At 60.1% G+C, this 13815-nt stretch overlaps 1 protein-coding gene across 1 annotated transcript in view; it reads right to left on the reverse strand.

The window, feature by feature from the left end:
• Positions 1 to 2511: 2511 nt before the first annotated feature.
• The window catches only part of CACNG5 (calcium voltage-gated channel auxiliary subunit gamma 5), a 29950-nt gene continuing 18646 nt past the window's right edge, over positions 2512 to 13815 (reverse strand). The window contains exons 2-6 of the mRNA XM_043442823.1: positions 10566 to 10841; positions 9171 to 9257; positions 7523 to 7663; positions 5639 to 5784; positions 2512 to 5418 (exon numbers count right to left, since the gene is read on the reverse strand). Of these exons, the coding sequence (XP_043298758.1) occupies positions 5161 to 5418; positions 5639 to 5784; positions 7523 to 7663; positions 9171 to 9257; positions 10566 to 10761 (828 nt within the window). The 5' untranslated portion in view covers positions 10762 to 10841 and the 3' untranslated portion in view covers positions 2512 to 5160. The remainder of the gene's footprint in view (positions 5419 to 5638; positions 5785 to 7522; positions 7664 to 9170; positions 9258 to 10565; positions 10842 to 13815) is intronic.

Raw genomic sequence — 13815 nt, forward strand, 5'->3', positions numbered from 1 at the left:
AGCAAACATCTTCCATGGTGTCTTTAGGACCCACTGGGGCAGAATGTGGAGTGTCTTCCCAGGGGCAGGTTGGAAGGAAGTCCTTGAGAGCTCAGGGAGACATGATGGGGTGGGGGACGGTGGGAGGAGAGTGAGCTCTGGGGCGCCCCCTGCCTGGGGAGGAAATGAGCCAGGAAGTACCGTGAAGACAGCGCCCTGGCCGCATGGAGCGTGTGGACCTGGCACCTCCCCTGCATGGGGCCGGGACTTGCAGCCACCTGGCAACCTCTGCACCCCCGCCCACTGGATTTCTGAGCCGCCCCGGGGCACTTTGACTTTCTCACCACCCAGCTGAGTTGGGGCTCAAAGTTTGACTTGGCCTGATTTAGAGAAACCCAGGTGATGCTTGTTGCACTGAAGCCTGGCGGTGAAGGGAGATCACCCACACTCTGCTTTTCTGCTCTGCACCTCGTGTAGCTGCCGGGAGGACAACGGCTCACACACGGTGCTTCCAGAGATGTGCTGAACAAAGAAATACATGTTTAAATGGTTTACACATACAAAAGAGACTCCATAGCACTTTCATGCGGATTCTATCGGAAACGCAGTGGGAGGTTGGTGTGTGAATGTGGGTGGATTTAAATAAAAACTGACCCAAGTCCAGTCTACTGAGAAGACTGAGCTATGTGGTCTCCTTCTTGCCTCATCAGAAACCTCCAAGCCCTCGAGCCTTGTTCTTATGAATGCTGAGCATGGAATTAATTATTCAAAGACCAGTGGTGAAGATCAGTTTAAACTCTGCACTAGGAGCCCTGAAATGGCAAGGTCATTTCTGAGCATCCATTGGACCTTCTCGGCGCCAGGAGCCCAACTGGGCTGGACAGCGGTGTGGTGAATGCACAGCCTCGCCCCCATAATGCTGGGCTCTGCCGTCCTCTTTCTCAAGGGCAGGCTCTCGCTGCAGCTCTGCGAACACCAGCTCGTCCGGAAAGGGCCAGGGAGCAGAGGCTGGGTCTGAGACCATGGCCTCGGCTTCTTGCCCAAAGCACAGCCTACCCGCTGCTCTAGAGGAACCGGCGGGGGCCATGGAGGCTTGGAGCCCAGCCCCAGCCTGCAGGAAGCCTGGGTGGGACCCTAGAGTCCTCAGCCTGCTGGGGGAACCAGCCATGCCTCGTCTGCTGATCCAAGGCAGAGGCTGAGATTCACACCATTTCTTAAAATCCCACACTCTTTGGGGGCACTGTCTTGCATTCCCCAGGCGGGAGGTGGGGGCTGGGGAAGAATACTGGAATCATGTGGGCTTGGTTGGGTTTTGCCTCTAACTCCTGAAGCCTTTAGAGTCAAAGATGGAGCTTGGGGGCAGAGCATGAAGACAATTTTATGCAATGCTATTATTGTATGAATGAAAAAACCGAGGTCCCCAGGCTGCTGGCAGCACACAGAGGGTGGAACAGCGTCTGGGGTAACTCAGGCTTCTGGACGGTGGGCCTGTAGCTGCCCTGGAAGTAGTAGGGCAGACGCTTCCCAGGCAGATGACCCTGCTCCAGAAGGGACAGGGGGGTCAGGCAGAGCCAGGCAGGAGAAGCCCAGGTGGGCTCTGGGGAGAGAGGCCTGCCCAAGGTCACAGAGCAAAAGTCAAGTCCCCGGGCGGGGTGTGCAGGGCTCCAGAGACCATGTTTGCCAGGAGGGAGCGGCTGCAGCTGGGCCACCGCTCACCACCCTCGACCCAGGGGGAGCAGGGGGCAGTGGGAGGCAGCCACCAGGCTGAGCGCACGCCCCAGGCCCTGGCCTGTCTGCCAGGGGAACTCAGAAGAACCTGCTCGTTCACCCAGGTCTGCGCCCACGCGCCACCTGGGTGCTCGGGTTCCAGGTGTCATGCTGCCACTTCCCTGGTGGCCCAGTCAGTAAAGAGTCCGCCCGCAGGGCAGGAAACCGCCTGCAATGAAGGAGACTTGAGATGCGGGTTCAATCCCTGGGCCGGGAAGAACCTCTGGAGCGTGAAGTGGCAACCTACTCCAGTCTTCTTGCCTGGACAATCCGTGGGCTGAGGAGTCTGACGGGCTGCAGTCCCTGGGTCGCACAAGACTAAGCCCGCGTGTATGCACCTATTGGCTGTGTGTCTCTGGAGAACCCTAGCCACACCACTTTCATTTAGGAAGGAAACAGTTACTCAAACATGAAGGAGGGGCTCCCTGACACGCGGTCCTCAGGACACCACTGAGAAGCTCGTGTGGACTTGCCCCCAGCAGCCCCCCTCAACTCCGCGTGGCCCTGATGACAGACTATTTCTCTGAAGGTCATCTCTGGGGCCTGTGAGGGGCACTTGGGGGGCGCTGGTGAGTTCCATGTGAAAAGGAACAAAAGTCAGAACTGTCCCCCACCCCTGGCTGGTAACACCGAGTGATTTTATTCCATAATGAATCAGACTTTGTTGTATTAGTCTTCCCCTCCCATATTTTGAGGATGAAAAAGTAAAAACTCATATGTCTTTTTTAAATAAGTGCTTGAGGAAACAAACAGTCAGAAAGTGTATTGGGGAAGGGCCCCATCATTTATGGTTTCTGAGCTGTGTTTATATACACTTTAATGTTTGACAAAAATCCTGTGATTCTGGAGGGGCTGCAAGGGTCCCAGTTCTGAGATTAATTTATAGACAGAAAAGAAAGGTTCACCCAGCCTGCAGGAGGGGAGACAAGGACCCAGAACCCGTGCTGAAGAGCCGTGGAAGTTGCACGTCCGGGTGACAGCGGCCTGACTCAGCGGCCCAGCGACCAGGCTGAGAGGCCCATCGGACCCAGCAGTCAGCCTGCGGCGTGTGCTCAGGAGCGGCTTCTGCTTTCCCCATGTGCACAAAAACAAGCCCGGCACGGTGACAGAAGGAGTACTTTAGGGCGAGAGAGCATGCCCAAGGAGCTTAGCACGTTGGCAAAGGCTGGAGTCCACGCGTCTAAGCGCCAGCAGCTTGGAAATGCTACCGACAGTCTGCACGCGCGCTGACCAAACCCTCTACGGTGGGCAGCACCCAGTTCCTGGGTAAACCATGAACAGTAACGGAGGTTACAAGTTGTGGCCGACGGGGTGGAAGGGGCCTTACGGCTGTGTCAGCTCACCTACGAGGGTGAACGGTCCACACGCGGGCCGCTGGGCAAGGCTGGACTGTTAAAGAGTTGGGGTGGGAAACAGCTTAGGCCAGGTCCCTCGGAGCAGAAGGGGGTTTCCCAGGACCCCCAGGAGGGTAGCAGGATTGGGACAGCGGCCCACTTCTCTGGTTCCCCTCTTGTACCCCTGACACAACAGGGAGGACCAGCCTCCGTGACGGGCTGGGCTGGGTGGTTCCCTCACCCCATCCGGCTCCTTGCTGCCCCGCCAGCCCCTCACCTCGGCCCCCTCCTCGCCCCCGCCCCGGCCGGCCCCTCGCCCCCCCTCACTGGACCCCTGCCCCCTCCTCGCCCCCTTCCTGCTCCTGGCCCCCATACTCCTGTATTCAGGCCCTTGCCTCTGTGACTCAGAGATGGCTGCATTTGGAGACAATGCCTTTAACGAGCTGATTTAAGTGAAAATGAACCATCAGGATGGGCTCTCATCCCATCTGACGGGTGTCCTCCTAAGAGGGGCTTGGGCACAAGGAGACATACAGGCATGCAGGAAAAGCACCGCAAGAGGCCCCATCAAGGAGATGGCCAGCCACAAGCCACGGAAAACGGCCACGAAAGAAACCAAATCTGCTGGCACCGAGATCTCAGGCTTCTGGCCTCCAGAACCGTAAGAAAACCAGTGTCTGCTGCTGAAGCCACCCAGCCCATGGCCGCCCAGCAAACAGACACATGGCCCTTCCCAAGGCCACCCAGGCTGCACGCGTGGCTTTCTGTATTTCTTCCCGGAGCCCACATGTTGCCCACGGTGGCTTTTTGCACGGAGAACCGAATGCTGTCTTAAAGAGAGCAAGAGAGAACAGCTGGAGTGACAGAAACACGCGGCAGAGAGCCCGTTTTGTCCGGCTGCTGATAGCCTCAAATCCAGAGGTGGCCGCACTGAGAAGACACGAGGCGATCCAAGGGTCCGTCCTGCAGGCACCCTTCCCGCGCCCATCTGTGGACCTCACGGAAGGGGCCGGCACCTCCCCGTTCCGGATTCCTCCTGGGGAAAGGGGCATCGCGCCGCCGCGTCCTCTCCGGCTTCTACCTGCTGACGCACGCCCATTCCCAGCAGGCAGACGCTGCCATCTATGAGAGTTAAACCGGCCCCCTGGCGTTGACAGGGTCCTCGGGAGGACTATCGTGAGTCCGGCTTGTTTAGACTCCAGTGTCGGCAATCCAGCTCCAAACCCCAGGAGGCCTCTTGAAACCCGCTTTCTGCTTTGCTGGTAGACGTCTGTCTACAGGATTAGACCAGAAATGTCACCCCTGTGAGCAGGGACAGTACCCCAGGGCCCGATACAGTGCTTGGCAATATTAACTTGGACCAGCCCCATCCTGAAATTCCCATTGTCAGAGTAGCTTCTCTGGGTTAAGGCATCAAAGGCCCTTGTTAAACAAGTTGCTGAGGGGCCATACACACCAAGACATCACCAGCCGCTAATGTCTCTTTGTGACCCCACCCGAGTGGTCCAGACTCCCTTAACCCCTCTGGGAGCGTTTGGGGCAGCTGAGTTCTGGTGGGAGAAGAGGAAAGAGCCCTCCGGCTGTGGGGTATTGGGAGCTGGAGAGAGCAGACAGGTGTGTCCTAGTGGAACGCAGTGACCACCAGGGATGAAGGACTTTGCAAGGATTCAGCTGGCAGCTCTGAACCAGCCGGACCTCTGGATCAGTCACCTTTTGGCCCCACAGCCCAGATCATGAGGGAGGGCCAGGCCGGGAGGCAAGCGCAGGAGACTGGCTGGGTCTCTGGAAAGAGCCTGGCATCGCAGCGCTGGCCTTGGTCTTGGCCAAGACGTCGGGGGTGGGAGGACCCAGCGGTGCCCACCTCTCCCGGGGAGCAGAGGGCGGAGTGATTGGCTACACCCCACTCTCCACCAGTCAGCCCTGTCTCCGGCTCCTGACACCCCACTGGTGCAGGAACTAGTGGGGAGAGCGGGGAGGGGGACGGGTCGGGCGACAGCAGCTGGGTGTGGGGGCGCCGGGGATCACAGGCCAGCGGGGGCAGGGAAGGCTGTGCGGGCCGCGGTCCAGGGGAGGCCGCGGCTCAGCACGGGGAGGTGGACATCTGGTCGTAGTCCGGGCACTTGAGCAGCGCTGGGTAGCTGCTGTTCATCTGCAGGGAGGCGTCGCTGGAGAGGTCGGAGGGGCTGCGGCCCCGGGCCCAGGCATCCGGGTGCAGGAACTGGCCCGAGTAGTCGGAGCAGTTGCTCAGACGCGGGCGGTAGAAGCCGGGGTGAGGCCGGTACAGGTCCTCGGCGGTGTACCTCTTCATGAACAGGTACACGGACATCACCCCGGCGCTCTGCGGGAGGAGGCGGAGGGAAGGCGCTGGTGCTGGGGGCCTGGGCAGCGGCCAGAGGGGAGGGGAGGAGGGGAGGGGATGGGGGAGGAGGGGATGGGGTGGGGGATGGGGGAGGAGGGGATGGGGTGGGGGCGGGGTGAAGGGTGGAGCCCGGCGGGTCTCCTCCTCCTCCCCCCCTCTCAGCAGCCCCGCCCCCACCCAGCCCCTCGAAAGGCTTTACCTCGGTTAACAGGAAGGAGATGGCGGCGAAGGCGAAGGACCAGCCGTACTTGTAGCTGAAGTAGGTCTCCGCGTCCCTGGTCCTGTTGAGCATCTCGTCGTTGATGCTGGAGATGTAGAGCACCAGGCCCACGACGAGGGAGAGGCCTGCGGGGGCGGGGGCTCAGCAAGGAGGCCCGGAGCTGCCCGGGGCGCCCGCCTCCCCTCCGGGTTCCGGGAAAAGGTTAGGGTTAGGGAAAAGGCGGCGCCTGGGTGACCATGAGCTCACTCTGGAGTTCAAGGGGAGCAGGAGTCGCCCCCCAAGACCCTGCCTGGGCCGTCACCCTCCAGACGGAGGCCGGCGTGCAGGTGGGGCTCCTGCCCTGCCAGGACCTCCCAGGAGCCCGCCCCGCCCTTCCTCTGAGTCACTGGCGGGGCAGGGGCCGGCACCTAGTGTCCTGAACCCCCAGGTCACCCTACGGTGACCTCAGGCGGCTTCTGCTGTACTCAGGGGTCACGTGTGCTCGCCCGCCAGAGTTGGCAGGGCCTCCGGTCCCGGACGGGTCGTCTGTGCAGCCCACCCGCCCCTGGGTGTGGCCCATGAGTCTGTCCTGCTGCGCTGGAGAGGCAGGGGTGGTGAAGACGCTGGCAGGCTGGCCGGCGGGACGTCAGAGGCCCTGGGGCCGGGGCCCAACCCCTCCCCTCACGGAGCAAAGGACAGACTCAGCATCAGCCTCCTCAGTCAGTGACTGTAAGTAGATGAGGACAGCACTGATTACTCTGTTTTCAGCTGTTTGGGTTTAATTCCATTCACATGGTTACGCTGGGCACCTTGAAGGTTAAAGGAATACAAGTGTGATTCAGGTCTTTCTCAGCACTTCACTCACGCGGGATCAGGCCCAAGTGAACCCTGTCTACTGCTGCCCTTAAACACTCCATGTGGCCCAGATCAGCCTGAGATCTCTGGCCTACTGCTATGGCTGAAAACCTCAGGTGCCTTGAGGCTGCTGTAGGGCCTTGACTCTTGTGAAGTTCATAGAGAAGTAAAAGGTACACCTGGGTCTGTGAGGCTGTCTAGCCCTTCTCAGGCAGGGTCCCTGTTTCCTGCCCACTTGTCCACACCTCCTGTTACGCTGTCTGTCTGCCTATGGGGAGGGGGCCCAGCCCCACGACGTGGCCTGTTGATGCTGCGAATGGATGAGCAAGCACATGAACGACTGACAGAGTGGATGACGGCATGTGACCAGGGTCGGTCCAGGAAGACAGATCCACACTGAAGGGGCCTGGGTAGCCCAGGGTAGGGGTGGGGGTCTCCGGAGGACAGCTGAGGGCTGGGAGGTGAAGAGACCATTATTCCAAAGGCAGACCGTGTTTCTTTCATGTAAGAACACAGGGCACCGCCCTCCAAGAATAGGAACACTCGTGACCACAGCAGCTAAGAAGCGGTGATGTAAGTGAAAGTCACTCTGTCGTGTCCAACTCTTTGCAACCCCGTGGACTGCACAGTCCATGGAATTCTCCAGACCAGAAGACTGGAGTGGGTAGCCTATCCTTTCTCAAGGGGATCTTCCCCGCCCAGGGATCAAACCCAGGTCTCCCGCATTGAAGGTGGATTCTTTACCAGCTGAGCCACAAGGGAAGCCCAAGAAGACTGGAGTGGATAGCCTATCCCTTCTCCAGCAGATCTTCCTAACTCAGGAATTGAACTGGGGTCTCCTCCAGAGGGGAGGGTCTGGTCTGTGGTCCTCAGGCTCTCTTCCAGCTCAGACTCAATTCTGCCTGAGCCACTGACGCGGCGGGTCCCTTGGGGTTGAGCCACCTGTGGGACCATGGCTTCCCGGAGCAGAGCGGTTAGGAATCAAATGTCAGGAGTCCAGTGTGCCCAAGCGGAAACGGCAGCACTCACCCGAGAGGATAAAGAAGATGCCAGAGACAAAGGCCAGGATTGTCCTGTGGGGACGAATGTGTCCGATGTTGCTCAGGATGAAGCCGATAAACATGAAGAAGAGGCTGACCAGGGGGAATGGGGTGGCCGAGCGAATCATTTCTGACCAAGGGGACGGAAGGGTGCTGTTAGCCTCCAGGGGCTGCGATCACCTGGCACCACCCCGCCCCCAGTCCAAGCAGCCTGCCACCATCCCCCAGCTGGTTCCCAAACCCCCGCCCTGCGTGAGCAGCCGGCCTCCACCTCCTCCTTGGTGGACTTTTGTCCCGCGGCCCCTCACCTGTGGGGTCTGTGCTAACCCGGGGATCAGCATCAGAACTGCGCTGCAGCTGCATCTGGGGTCCACACTGGCTCTGGGGAGGCCCAGGCCATGGCGTGAGTCTCGTTGGGGGTGGCGGGGAGAGCTTGGTTCAGTCCCCTGGGTGCTATGGCATGAATGTCTGTGCCCCACAAAGTTAAAGTCGCTCAGTCGTGTCCAACTCTTTGCAACCCCATGGATTATGCAATACATGGAATTCTCCAGGTCAGAATACTGGAGTGGGTAGCCTTTCCCTTCTCCAGGAGATCTTCCCAACCCAGGGATCAAACCCAGGTCTCCTGCATTGCAGGCAGATTCTTTACCAGCTGAGTTATCAGGGAAAGAAAGTGAAGTCACTCAGTCTTACTGTTTGTGACTCCATGGGCTATCGCCCGCCAGGCTCCTCCATCCATGGAATTTTCCAGGCAAGAATACTGGAGTGTGTTGCCAGTTCCTTCTCCAGGAGATCTTCCTGACCCAGGGGTCAAACCCAGGTCTCCTGCAGTGCAGGCAGATTCTGAGCCTCCAGGGAAGCCCTGCGCTATCAGGGAAGCCCCACAAAACTCCCATGTTACACCTAACACCCAAGGGATGGTATCTGGGGCTGGCCTCCGGAGGGCTCACGTCATGGGGGTGGGACCCTCATGAAGGGGGTCAGTGCCCATAAGAGAGAGACAGGCGAGCGCCCTCGGCCAAGCCTCCATGAGAGGACACAGCGGGACGGCCTGGGCTACGGGTTGGGGAGAGAGCCCTCACCAGGAGCTGACCAGGCCGGCACCTCGATCTTTTTTAAAAATTATCTTTTAACTTTAATTTTTTGGCTGCACTATGTGGCATGTGGGGTCTTAGTTCCACGATCAGGGGTCACACCTGTGCCCCCTGCGTTGGAAGCATGGAGTCTTAACCATTGGACCTCCAGGAGAGTCCCTGGCGCCCTGGACTCGGACGTCTAATCTCCAGAGCTGAGAGGATCGCGTTTCTGCTGTTTCTATGCTGCCGGCCGTGGTTTGCTGGAGCCGCCCACGCGGAGGAGGACCCGTGGTCTGCTGGAGCCGCCCACGCAGAGGAGGACCCGTGGTCTGCTGGAGCCGCCCACGCAGAGGAGGACCCTGGGCGTGGACGCCCTCTCCCTGGCAGTGCCGGCACCCTGGCCCCCCGACAGGCACTCTGCAGCGCAAGCTCTGCGACTCCGGTCGGCACGACCAGCTGAGTCCCGGAGCGTCGGCTCTCGAGAAACAAGCCGCCTCTTCCCTCTGCCCCGCTCTGCCCCGTGCAGCCCGTGGCCTGGGGTGGAAGGTCAGAGGTACCTACTTAGTACGCTGACCGTGGACTCCGAGGTCAGCTGGGCACTCGCGGGCATCACGTACTCAATGGTGAAGCAACGCCCCTGCTCCTCACCTGCGAGACAAGAGCCGCTTTCGCTCGGGGCCCTTCGGCGAGCTTGTGGACAAGCTACTCATGTACCCTTGACCGAAAACCAGTCCTCCCCTTGGGGATGGTCGTCCCCTTCAGCCGAGCAGACAGCTCCCAGAGGGGTGCGCACGGAGCGTGAGGGGGAAGGGGACGCCCGCCGACCGGTCAGCTGAACCAGCCCTGGGGATCAGCGGGCGACGGTATCCCCGCCAGACGGCCCTCACATTCTCTGGGTCCTTCTGAGCTCGGGTTTGCAGCTGGCACATTCAAGCAGCATCAGCAAGTGCTTCTAGAATCTTTGACCCCCTGTGTGTTTACACCTGAGCTGGATCTAAGCGCTTGGGGGCCTGTCCCTGGCTGGTGGCCCACAGTGGACAGAGGTGGACACACCCATCCTGACATCACATCTTCCCCAGAGAAGCACCAAAGCTGCGTGAAAAGCGATTGGCAAGGCTGCGTCGGATGTCTGGCACTTGGGGACGGGATCCACTGCGGGTGGCGCGTGGCTGGCTCAGGGGCCCCAGTGTGGAGCTGAGGAGCAGAACCCCTTTGTCGCCACCTTGGTGGCTGGATCCGGGTGCCCTCAAACTCTGCTTCAGATTTAAGCAGAGATGGAGGCCGCACAGTGCAGGCGGTGGGAGGTGGGGCTGGCGTTGGATGTCATTCCCGAGGCAGACTCGCCCAGGCCCCCAGGTGTCGTCCCTGCTGAGCACGAGTGGGCGCCCCCAGCAGAGCCCTGCCGCGAGGCTGGGAGGACCGAGCGTGCTGTGTGCACACGGGCGCGTGGGTCTCAGAGCCTCCAGGAAAGGCTGCGTGGACCCGCTGCGGTGTTTCCGGGCAGCCTTGCACAAGAGATGCTCTCGTGAAGCCTGGCCCCTGGTCATGACGGAGGGATAAGAACGGAGCGCGTGGAGTAGCAGCTCTGGGTGGGCAGAGAAACCCCAGCAAGCGGGCAGGAGGCCCAGACAGGCCAGATGGAGACCTGCTCCCTCTCGCAGAGCTGGAGAGGCCGCACCTGTGTTTCATCCCTGCCGTTTCGTGGACAGAGAACGTGCCGGGAGTTCCCCAGGGCCACCTGCGTTCTCAGGTGGGAGACCCAGGTCTCGGAGGGGAGAGGACCTGCCTGATGGCCACTGCAGGCGGGGCTGGCGTTTGCAGCGGGTCGTGGCCGCCGAGGGCAGCGCATCCATGGGAACGCCTCCTTCCCACAGGGACACTGCTTCCCGGGGGGTGTGGGATGTGGGGGGCTGCTCCTCTATGCGACAGTGCTGGCCGCGGTCAGGGCACGCTTACCTGCCAGGAAGCAGACCCGCCACAGGCCCGAGTGCAGCGACATCCTGGGCTCGGTGCTCTGGTTCTGGGCCAGGACCACGCCCTCCTCAAGGTACAGCCAGTAGTCCGTGCTGACGGCGATGCCCAGCAGGCCCAGGCCGCACACGGCAAAGACACTGCTCAGCAGGGTCAGGGCCTTCCTCCCGCAGGCGCCCATCCTCCCGGGCAGCCCCCAGGCCTGGGCTCTGGAGGCAGGAGAGCGAGACAGCGGCGAGAGCAGGCGCGGCTCCGCGGGGCCTGGGAGGGAAGCAGAGGCCCCCGTGGGGCAGGGCGGATGAACCAGGGCCAGCAGGCCACCCAGACAGAGAGGGGCCACCTCCTCTTCTGGGGGGAACCCAGAGGCTGCCTGCCTGACCTCTGCGAGGGGCCCGTGTCCTGTCTGGAGCCCCTGGCTGATGCTGCCACTCACCCATCCGTCCGTTCACTCAGCCCAGCGTGCCTGACACGAGAGGCAGGGACGAGCAGGACCCGCCCTTGCCCTTGACGGGTTTCGCCTAGAACACAGTGCTCCCAACCCCAAAGTGAGGAGCCTACAGCTTGGTGAGTTCTGCCCGAGGGGTGGAGTGGGGGAGGGAAAGGGAAGGGGGGAAAAGGGCACCCTTCACCAGGATGAGGGGCAGGAGCCCCGCTCCATCAGCTGACCCGGGGTGGTGGCAGGGGGTGCTGGCCGGTAGAATGGGCCCGTGCTGGCCTCCTGGAGGCCTGTGGACACCTGGAGGCAAAGGGGCGTAGCCCCGGGCAGGACAGCACAGGCCTTAACCCCAGCCAGACCCGCCTGCACCAGCTTCCAGAGGAGAAGCCGAAACACACCCCAGGCCCCTCTCCACGCAGCTGGTGGGAGGTGGGGGGGCCGGCCGGCCCAGGAGGCGCCCCCGTGCGTGGGGCCCCGTGCTCACTGCCCAGAAGCACAGCAATCAGTCTCTGTCGACTGCAAGCTGGAGAAACACGAAATGACAGCGGAACAGCCAGCACGGGAGGGCGGGCCGTGTTCTGCCCGGCGGAGGCATGGGGCGCAGGCAGGGCCCCTTGGGGAACGGCTGCCCGGACCAGCCAGATGTCCCCACGTGGTTTACACTCCCGAGAAACTCTGATAGCTGTTTATGAAGTATTTTCGCTTACATTTGAGGCTCACAAAATCCCATTATCTGCCAGAGGGACCGGAATTAGAACCCCGAGGATGGTGAGTGGAACAGGTGGGAATACCAGCCCCAGGAGCCGCAGAGCCTTGAAGGAGCGTGGGAGCCCTGGTACCACGCCCAGCCCGGCCCCCTCCCGGGACAGGGAGGAAAGGACGACAACACACGCTGAAGTATGTTGAAGTATGTTGAATCGGTCTGCCAAGCAATTCATTTTAATCTTCACAACCAGATCACCACCCTCATTCTATAGGTGAGCTACCTCCACCGGTGGTTCAGTGGTAAAGAATCCGCCTGCAATGCAGGCTCCCTGGGTCAGGAAGATCCCCTGGAGGAGGAAATGGCAACCCACTCCAGTATTCTTGTCTGGAGAATCCTATGGACAGAGATGCCTAGCAGGCTACAGTCCATGGGGTCGCAAAGAGTTGGACACAACTGAACATGCATGCATGCATCACAAGGAAAGATGTTTATATTGTAATACTACAAGAAAAAAGCTGGATGTGAAAGCATGTGTTTAATGTGAACTCAACTGTGAAAAAAAAGTCATAGACTGGGAAGAAATAAACCAAAATGTTGATAGTGAATGTTTCCAGGTAATAGCTTATGTATATTTGATTTTCTCTCTACTTTTCTAAAAGAACATGTATTATTTCTACATCCAGAGAAGAAAGCTAAATAAAGGCCAGACTCATCAATTCTCCAGTCACTGCCCACGTAAAGAAAAGGCAAGAGCCCTTGAACCCCCCGGGCGAGAGAAGCTGAGATGCAGGGTCATCCTTCAGAGTGTGGAGCCTAAAAGCACAGCAGCTTTGCGTCTTTTAAGATGATTACCCAGCTGCCATTACCTGGAAGTATTAGCTTAATTATCAGGAATTAATAGCTGCTAATTATTATTCACGAGTAGCAATTAGGGAGCAATGTCTTGTGGAGATGGAATCACTAATGGCACATTTTCCTGCCCAGGCCGATAATAAAAGGACGTTCGATGAAGCGTGGAGGTGCTGGGAGACAGGTGAGCCTTGGTTAGAGGACAGCTGGGGAGGAGGGACATGGAAGGCCAGGCCAGTGTAGGCGCTGACAGCCCAGAGAGAAGGCCTGGAACCTTTGCTTGATGAAGGTCTGGGGACCTTGGTTCTCAGCAGGGCTTCCAGCCACCGGCAGCAGCTGCTCCTGTTCACTGGTCCAGGACTCGGCACCAGCCTGGGCAGCTCCCACAGGACATGCTGGTGGCCAGAGGGCAACCCCCAGGGCTCCTGTGACCTGCTTTCCACGGTGCTGATCCCCTCATTCTACGGGCGTTAAAGAAGGACCACAGTGGAGGCCTCTCACCCTCCACTGGGAGCTGGGGCTCCTCGAAGCTCCTCTCCTGAGCCTGGCAGGCCCGCTGTGTGCCTCCTGGGTCCAAGGAGGTGCAGGTGCCCCATGGCCAGGAAAATTCCCGGAACAGGGATCAAGCCAGGGCTCCACGTTCCCAGCGCTGGCATCAGCCATAAACCAGAGGCACACCTCCCCTCCGCCCCAAGTCACCCCTGGGCCGCCTGGCACGTCAGCCCAGCCCTCGGGCCTGTCCCGCGACGACTGGCCCCACCCACGACTTCCACCCCAAGGGAAGCAGACGTTGATCTTGCAGCACTTGTAGAAACCAAAGTCCCCTTTAGAAAAGGTGTGGGGGGGGGCCGACTTCCTTCTTCCTCGGAATCCTCCTTACAGAGTGGGCACGGGGCTGCAGCCTGCGGGACTCAGTGCTCAAGGTCTTCATTGTCGGCAGTTAGAAGCCCACCCGGGGGGCCTCCACCCCCGCATACAGCTAGCGTGTGCAGTGAAAGCCAGCGAGAAATGAAAGACAGTCTTGCTCCCTGTGTCTTAAAACGTGTACACAAGGGAAATGTGCCTCCTTAATCTGATTTTGGTGACACTGGCCGTCCATCCGACCCAGGCTGAGGAAGCTTGCAGGGAGCGCTGACCCCGGGTCTCTCTGCTCTCAGCCCCCATTGCTGACGGACGCTCTGCCGCCCGGGTTCCCACAGGCCAATGTCTACCGGACCAGGACTCTGCGCCAGGCACTGTTCATA

This window comes from Cervus canadensis, chromosome 1 (genome assembly GCF_019320065.1).
Source record: "Cervus canadensis isolate Bull #8, Minnesota chromosome 1, ASM1932006v1, whole genome shotgun sequence".
NCBI lineage: Eukaryota > Metazoa > Chordata > Mammalia > Artiodactyla > Cervidae > Cervus > Cervus canadensis.